The sequence below is a fragment of the Ostrea edulis genome, chromosome 4 (genome assembly GCF_947568905.1).
Source record: "Ostrea edulis chromosome 4, xbOstEdul1.1, whole genome shotgun sequence".
NCBI lineage: Eukaryota > Metazoa > Mollusca > Bivalvia > Ostreida > Ostreidae > Ostrea > Ostrea edulis.
Window position 1 is genome coordinate 52,755,447 of NC_079167.1, and position 10,080 is coordinate 52,765,526.

At 34.5% G+C, this 10,080-nt stretch overlaps 1 protein-coding gene across 2 annotated transcripts in view; it reads right to left on the reverse strand.

The window, feature by feature from the left end:
- The window catches only part of LOC125669773 (uncharacterized), a 12,215-nt gene extending 5,282 nt beyond the window's left edge, over positions 1-6,933 (reverse strand). For both annotated transcript variants that reach the window (XM_048904534.2, XM_056162920.1), the window contains exon 1: positions 6,625-6,933. In XM_048904534.2, coding sequence (XP_048760491.2) covers positions 6,625-6,904 — 280 coding nt within the window. In that variant the 5' untranslated portion in view covers positions 6,905-6,933. The remainder of the gene's footprint in view (positions 1-6,624) is intronic.
- Positions 6,934-10,080: the final 3,147 nt, after the last annotated feature.

Genomic DNA, 10,080 nt, shown 5'->3' on the forward strand with positions numbered 1-10,080 from the left:
GACTATCAATCACATTCAGCAGACTATCAAACACATTCAGCAGACTATCAATCACATACAACAGACTATCAAACACATTCTACAGGCTATCAAACACATTCAACAGACTATCAAACACATTCAGCAGACTATCAAACACATTCAACAGACTATCATACACATTCAACACACTATCACATACATTCAATAGGCTATCAAACACATTCAACAAGCTATCAAAATATATTTAACAGACGATGAAAACACCTTCAACAGGCTATCAAACACATTCAATAGGCTATCAAACACATTCAGCAGACTATCAAACACATTCAGCAGACTATCAATCACATTCAGCAGACTATCAAACACATTCAGCAGACTATCAATCACATACAACAGACTATCAAACACATTCTATAGGCTATCAAACACATTCAACAGACTATCAAACACATTCAGCAGACTATCAAACACATTCAACAGACTATCATACACATTCAACACACTATCACATACATTCAATAGGCTATCAAACACATTCTACAGGCTATCAAACACCTTCAACAGATTATCAAACACATTCAGCAGACTATCAATCACATACAACAGACTATCAAACACATTCAACAGGCTATCAAACTCATTCAACAGGCTATCAAACACATTTTACAGGCTATCAAACACATTGTATAGGCTATCAAACGCATTCAACAGGCTATCAAAAACATTCAACAGGCTATCAAACATATTCAACATGCTATCAAACACATTTAACACACTATCAAACACATGCAACACACTATCAAACATATTCAACACACTATCAAACATATTTAACACACTATCAAACACATTCAGCAGACTATCAAACGCATTCAACAGGCTACCAAAACACATTTAACAGACTGTCACAGGCTATCAAAACACATTCAACAGATTATCAAACACATTCAACTATCTATCAAAACACATTCAACAGGTTATCAAACACATTCAACAGATTATCAAACACATTCAACAGGCTATCAAACACCTTCAACAGGCTATTAAACACCTTAAACAGACTATCAAACACTTTCAACAGGCTATCAAACATATTCTACAAACTATTAAACACCTTCAACAGACTATTAAACATATTCAACATGCTATCAAACACATTCAACAGACTATCAAACACCTTCAACAGACTATCAAACACATTCAACAGGTTATCAAAACACATTCAACAGATTATCAAACACATTTAACAGACTGTGAGAGGTTATCAAACACATTCAACAGGCTATCAAACACATTCAACAGATTATCAAACACATTCAACAGGCTATCAAAACACATTTAACAGACTGTGAGAGGCTATCAAACAAAATTTACAGGTTGTCAAACACATTCAACAGGCTATCAACACATTCAACAGACTATTAAACACATTCAACAGGCTATCAAAACACATTTAACAGACTGTCACAGGCTATCAAAACACATTCAACAGATTATCAAACACATTCAACAGACTATCAAACAAAATTTACAGGTTGTCAAACACATTCAACAGGCTATCAACACATTCAACAGACTATCATACACATTCAACAGGCTATTAAACATATTCAACAGGCTATCAAACACCTTCAACAGGCTATCAAACACCTTCAACAGGCTATCAAACACATTCAACAGGCTATCAAACATATTCAACAGGCTATCAAACATATTCAACAGATGATGAAACACATTCAACAAGCTATCAAAATATATTTAACAGACTATCAAACACATTCAGCAGACTATCAAACACATTCAACACACTATCACATACATTCAATAGGCTATCAAACACATTCTACAGGCTATCAAACACCTTCAACAGACAATCAAACACATTCAGCAGACTATCAATCACATACAACAGACTATCAAACACATTCAACAGGCTATCAAACACATTCTACAGGCTATCAATCACATACAACAGACTATCAAACACATTCAGCACACTATCACATACATTCAATAGGCTATCAAACACATTCTACAGACTATCAAACACATTCAACAGACTATCAAACACATTCAGCAGACTATCAAACACATTCAACACACTATCAAACACATTCAATAGGCTATCAAACACATTCTACAGGCTATCAAACACCTTCAACAGACTATCAAACACATTCAGCAGACTATCAAACACATTCAACAGGCTATCAATCACATACAACAGACTATCAAACACATTCAACAGGCTATCAAACTCATTCAACAGGCTATCAAACACATTTTACAGGCTATCAAACACATTGTATAGGCTATCAAACGCATTCAACAGGCTATCAAACACATTTAACACACTATCAAACACATGCAACACACTATCAAACATATTCAACACACTATCAAACATATTTAACACACTATCAAACATATTTAACACACTATCAAACATATTTAACACACTATCAAACACATTCAGCAGACTATCAAACGCATTCAACTGGCTATCAAAACACATTTAACAGACTGTCACAGGCTATCAAAACACATTCAACAGATTATCAAACACATTCAACTATCTATCAAAACACATTCAACAGGTTATCAAACACATTCAACAGATTATCAAACACATTCAACAGGCTATCAAACACCTTCAACAGGCTATTAAACACCTTAAACAGACTATCAAACACTTTCAACAGGCTATCAAACATATTCAACAAACTATTAAACACCTTCAACAGACTATTAGAAATATTCAACATGCTATCAAACACATTCAACAGGCTATCAAACACATTCAACAGACTATCAAACACATTCAACAGACTATCAAACACATTCAACAGGCTATCAAACATATTTAACACACTATCAAACACATTCAGCAGACTATCAAACGCATTCAACAGGCTATCAAAACACATTTAACAGACTGTCACAGGCTATCAAAACACATTCAACAGATTATCAAACACATTCAACAGACTATCAAACAAAATTTACAGGTTGTTAAACACATTCAACAGGCTATCAACACATTCAACAGGCTATTAAACATATTCAACAGGCTATCAAACATATATTTAACAGACGATGAAAACACCTTCAACAGGCTATCAAACACATTCAACAGACTATCAAACACATTCAGCAGACTATCAATCACATTCAGCAGACTATCAAACACATTCAGCAGACTTTCAATCACATACAACAGACTATCAAACACATTCTACAGGCTATCAAACACATTCAACAGACTATCAAACACATTCAGCAGACTATCAATCACATTCAGCAGACTATCAAACACATTCAGCAGACTATCAATCACATACAACAGACTATCAAACACATTCTACAGGCTATCAAACACATTCAACAGACTATCAAACACATTCAGCAGACTATCAAACACATTCAACAGACTATCATACACATTCAACACACTATCACATACATTCAATAGGCTATCAAACACATTCAACAAGCTATCAAAATATATTTAACAGACGATGAAAACACCTTCAACAGGCTATCAAACACATTCAATAGGCTATCAAACACATTCAGCAGACTATCAAACACATTCAGCAGACTATCAATCACATTCAGCAGACTATCAAACACATTCAGCAGACTATCAATCACATACAACAGACTATCAAACACATTCTACAGGCTATCAAACACATTCAACAGACTATCAAACACATTCAGCAGACTATCAATCACATTCAGCAGACTATCAAACACATTCAGCAGACTATCAATCACATACAACAGACTATCAAACACATTCTACAGGCTATCAAACACATTCAACAGACTATCAAACACATTCAGCAGACTATCAAACACATTCAACAGACTATCATACACATTCAACACACTATCACATACATTCAATAGGCTATCAAACACATTCTACAGGCTATCAAACACCTTCAACAGATTATCAAACACATTCAGCAGACTATCAATCACATACAACAGACTATCAAACACATTCAACAGGCTATCAAACTCATTCAACAGTCTATCAAACACATTTTACAGGCTATCAAACACATTGTATAGGCTATCAAACGCATTCAACAGGCTATCAAAAACATTCAACAGGCTATCAAACATATTCAACATGCTATCAAACACATTTAACACACTATCAAACACATGCAACACACTATCAAACATATTCAACACACTATCAAACATATTTAACACACTATCAAACACATTCAGCAGACTATCAAACGCATTCAACAGGCTACCAAAACACATTTAACAGACTGTCACAGGCTATCAAAACACATTCAACAGATTATCAAACACATTCAACTATCTATCAAAACACATTCAACAGGTTATCAAACACATTCAACAGATTATCAAACACATTCAACAGGCTATCAAACACATTCAACAGGCTATTAAACACCTTAAACAGACTATCAAACACTTTCAACAGGCTATCAAACATATTCTACAAACTATTAAACACCTTCAACAGACTATTAAACATATTCAACATGCTATCAAACACATTCAACAGACTATCAAACACCTTCAACAGACTATCAAACACATTCAACAGGTTATCAAAACACATTCAACAGATTATCAAACACATTTAACAGACTGTGAGAGGTTATCAAACACATTCAACAGGCTATCAAACACATTCAACAGATTATCAAACACATTCAACAGGCTATCAAAACACATTTAACAGACTGTGAGAGGCTATCAAACAAAATTTACAGGTTGTCAAACACATTCAACAGGCTATCAACACATTCAACAGACTATTAAACACATTCAACAGGCTATCAAAACACATTTAACAGACTGTCACAGGCTATCAAAACACATTCAACAGATTATCAAACACATTCAACAGACTATCAAACAAAATTTACAGGTTGTCAAACACATTCAACAGGCTATCAACACATTCAACAGACTATCATACACATTCAACAGGCTATTAAACATATTCAACAGGCTATCAAACACCTTCAACAGGCTATCAAACACCTTCAACAGGCTATCAAACACATTCAACAGGCTATCAAACATATTCAACAGGCTATCAAACATATTCAACAGATGATGAAACACATTCAACAAGCTATCAAAATATATTTAACAGACTATCAAACACATTCAGCAGACTATCAAACACATTCAACACACTATCACATACATTCAATAGGCTATCAAACACATTCTACAGGCTATCAAACACCTTCAACAGACTATCAAACACATTCAGCAGACTATCAATCACATACAACAGACTATCAAACACATTCAACAGGCTATCAAACACATTCTACAGGCTATCAATCACATACAACAGACTATCAAACACATTCAGCACACTATCACATACATTCAATAGGCTATCAAACACATTCTACAGACTATCAAACACATTCAACAGACTATCAAACACATTCAGCAGACTATCAAACACATTCAACAGGCTATCAAACTCATTCAACAGGCTATCAAACACATTTTACAGGCTATCAAACACATTGTATAGGCTATCAAACATGCTATCAAACACATTTAACACACTATCAAACACATGCAACACACTATCAAACATATTCAACACACTATCAAACATATTTAACACACTATCAAACATATTTAACACACTATCAAACACATTCAGCAGACTATCAAACGCATTCAACAGGCTATCAAAACACATTTAACAGACTGTCACAGGCTATCAAAACACATTCAACAGATTATCAAACACATTCAACTATCTATCAAAACACATTCAACAGGTTATCAAACACATTCAACAGATTATCAAACACATTCAACAGGCTATCAAACACCTTCAACAGGCTATTAAACACCTTAAACAGACTATCAAACACTTTCAACAGGCTATCAAACATATTCAACAAACTATTAAACACCTTCAACAGACTATTAGAAATATTCAACATGCTATCAAACACATTCAACAGGCTATCAAACACCTTCAACAGACTATCAAACACATTCAACAGGTTATCAAAACACATTCAACAGGCTATCAACCTCATTCAACAGGCTATCAAACACATTCAACAGATTATCAAACACATTCAACAGGCTATCAAAACACTTTTAACAGACTGTGAGAGGCTATCAAACAAAATTTACAGGTTGTCAAACACATTCAACAGGCTATCAACACATTCAACAGACTATTAAACACATTCAACAGGCTATCAAACACATTCGACAGGCTATCACAGACTATCAAACACCTTCAACAGGCTATCAACCTCATTCAACAGGCTATCAAACACATTCTACAGGCTATCAAACACATTCAACACACTATCAAACACATTCAACAGGCTATCAAACACATTCTACAGGCTATCAAACACATTTAACAGACTATCAAACACCTTCAACAGGCTATCAAACACATTCTACAGGCTATCAAACACATTCAACACACTATCAAACACATTCAACAGGCTATCAAACACATTCTACAGGCTATCAAACACATTCAACACACTATCAAACATATTTAACACTTTATCAAACACATTTAACAGGCTATCAAAACACATTTAACAGGCTATCAAACATATTTCACAAACTTACCATAGCAGTAAGCTCGACAACTAGGATTTGAATCGAGTTCTTTACAAATGTCTCCATTACACGAAAAGCAAGAGCTTAATACGGTGTCGCAGTATTGAGACGGAAATCGGCATTCTTGTGCGTCCTCTGGACGTCCACATGGAAAAGTGACATTATACTGACTCAGACTGATGCTCTCCGTCGGATTCCCCAGTAGGATAACAATACAAACCAATTCTATTAAATACACGCGAAATACCACGGGCATATTTCTTAGGTATTGTACTTCATTCCAGTACATCAATATTGTCTAAATATAGGTATGCATGTAAACCCACGTGCCTTATTAGTCACTGATAACATGATGTGGGTATCTATGTACCTATCAATGACTGCTAAGGTGGGTACTATGCTCTCATGGTTTTGCCTTGGAAAGCAATAGTCCCCGAACGACAGCGAAGAAGAGCATAGTGCCCACCTAAAGCCATTAATGACTTCATGCATAGTTCTGTGTTATTGAAGGTTTGAGATTCTGTTTCCTTTTTGCAATCAATGTAAAATTTATTTTCATGGCCAGTTATGCAGTTTTACGTGCCATTTACAGAATGATATGCATAATAAATATATATATATATATTGTATTGTAATTATTTCTTACAATTATAATTGATAACATATCTGTAACAATATGTTTCAAACAACCATAACAGCAAGAACTTATTGTTTCATGAACATGATGAATACTAGTAGTTTATTTGTTGTAAATATTAACAACAGAGTTTAAAAAGTTGAAGTTTGTTGCCTGACTGGTATAATTAATATTGACATTATTCCTATAAGAAGTAGGTGTATTTTTATTACATGTGCTATTTGACTAGTATAATTAATATTCTATTAAATGTAGAGCGTTTAGTAATTCAATGTCCTCGCATGCTAAAAATTCAACTGAACTAAGTAAATGTACCAATTCACTCGTAGAATCAGCCGTTATGTTAGTAAATGTTTCCATTGTAGATTTAATTGACCTATTATCGCTTTTTATCTCATACCTGTGGTGTATATTGCAAGTGAGATAAAGCCTAGCTTTATCACACGCCCATTTGATAAAGCACTTTCGGTCCGAACTACTTTTGACACTGTCCTCGCTTGGATGACATATTTTATGTGTTAATGCATATCGAAGCATGAAATAAAACGTATAATTGTTATTCTATATTTATTTAGAATTTCTTTTATAGCAAAATTAAAATGATATTGCCCCCACTGACATATGATTGCAAGTTACCGGCCATAAAAATGCCAACTCGATCAATAACTACGTTAAACTAAGCCTACTCAAAAATTACGATAAGAAAACAAAGAGATGTCCACACTATTATCATCAACAAGGAATCGAAAGTACCTCGACATGTTGAGGTACCAAGCATTCACAAGCACAGTCTCTCTTCTTTGGAGCCAAATTGAAAGTAATAAATCTTAAGAGCTTTACTTACTAAAGTGCCTCAGGATTTCCTCTCGCCCTCAGATCCAAAGAAACCACGTGAATAAAATCCAAATACACAAACACATCTACTTTTCATTTTCATCATAACGCTGCATTAAAATATTATTTTCATTGATCGTTGTGACACATGTTTATTTCAAAAAGACGGCGACAGTAAACTTTTATCAGAAGGTCAGGCCTACGTCAAAAAAATAAATACTCGGTCCATAGTTGTTATTTTGTTGGAATGGCAAAACCATTATTAATTATACACTATAATCCCTTCTACAACAATTTTCGTCAATGGTTTCTTTTATTAAAATGTCCTTTGTAACAATTTCTAAGATTTATTGTATTTGATTCATCACCTAGCGTATTGTTCAGTACATATCATATCATTCAATTATACATATATATGAATCACGACTGAAATATTTCTACAAAGTGTTTAGAGTTTGGTTTTTTTTAAATATTTTACTTCGAAAAAAGAGACTCCATATCGTTTGTTACAATGTTGTGATTTTCGGGAAAGGCTATAAGCCCGTGAACTGATCCGACCGGAAACTCTGTGCACTCAAACACACACAAATTGCATACGTCATACCTTCTACTTTCGTTTTCCTATATATGATGCTGTACTCTGTTCACGGGCCTGATTCTAACACGAATTAAAATGTGATCCAGTTTCCGGGCCTGACTTTAATACTAATTAGGATAAGATTCAGTTCACGGGCCTCTAATTAGGATATGATCCAGTTCACGGGCCTGACTCTAACACTAATTAGGATGTGATTGAGTTCACGGGATTGCTTCTAACACTAATTAGCATGTGATTGAGTACACGGGCCTTATTCTAACACAATTAGGATGTGATTCAGTTCACGGGCCTCTAATTAGGATACGATCCAGTTCACGGTTTAATTAATGTTAGAATCAGGCCCGTGAACTGGATCATATCCTAATTAGTGTTAGAATCAGGTCCGTGAACTCAATCACATGCTAATTAGTATTAGAATCAGGCCCGTGAACTCAATCACATGCTAATTAGTGTTAGAATCAGGCCCCTGAACTCAATCACATGCTAATTAATGTTAGACTCAGGCCCGTGAACTGGATCACATTTTAATTAGTGTTAGAATCAGGCCCGTAAACTGCATCATATCCTGATTAGTGTTAGAATCAGGCCCGTGAACTCAATCACATCCTAATTAATGTTAGAATCAGGCCTGTGAACTGGATCATATCCTAATTAGTGTTAGAGTCAGGCCTGTGAACTCAATCACATCCTATTTAGTGTTAGAGACAGGCCCGTGAAGTGGACCATATCCTAATTAGAAGCCCATGAACTCAATCACATCCTAATTAGAACCCTGTGAACTCAATCAAATCCTTATTAGTGTTGATCCTGTACCTCCACTTACAAAAGATTTTTAATATGCATCTCGGGTACGAGTTAATACTAGGCCTTTAGTAAAAACGAAAGTAAATTGTATGACGTATGCAATTTGTGTGTGTTTGAGTTCACGGAACTTCCGATTGTATCAGTTCACGGGCTTATAGACCCTGCCTCAGATTAACCGCTTATGATGGAATATTATGAACCCTGAACCCGATGTTTAAAACTACTTCTAAAGTCATTTATAAGCAAAATATGAACAATAGAAACGAACTACAATTGATTTTATTGAACTTGATTGCTTTGATTTACATATTGTTATAAAATATGTTATGTTTATTATGTTGTACCAAAATAAACATTAAACGATATGGATTTAATTGGATAATTCTAAAGTTACATCTGCTATCAGGTCAGTTTAATGTTGTAGAGGTATAAAGCAGTGTATTTAATAAGTGAAGTCCTGAACCGTAACTATATATATATATAACATTGTCTTTGTAAGGCTCATTGTTACAACTGTATTTTAAACGAACTTTTCATTAATTCCACTTTCGGTAATCGTACTTAAACTCCAACTTTCAAAATTCTGCAAAAC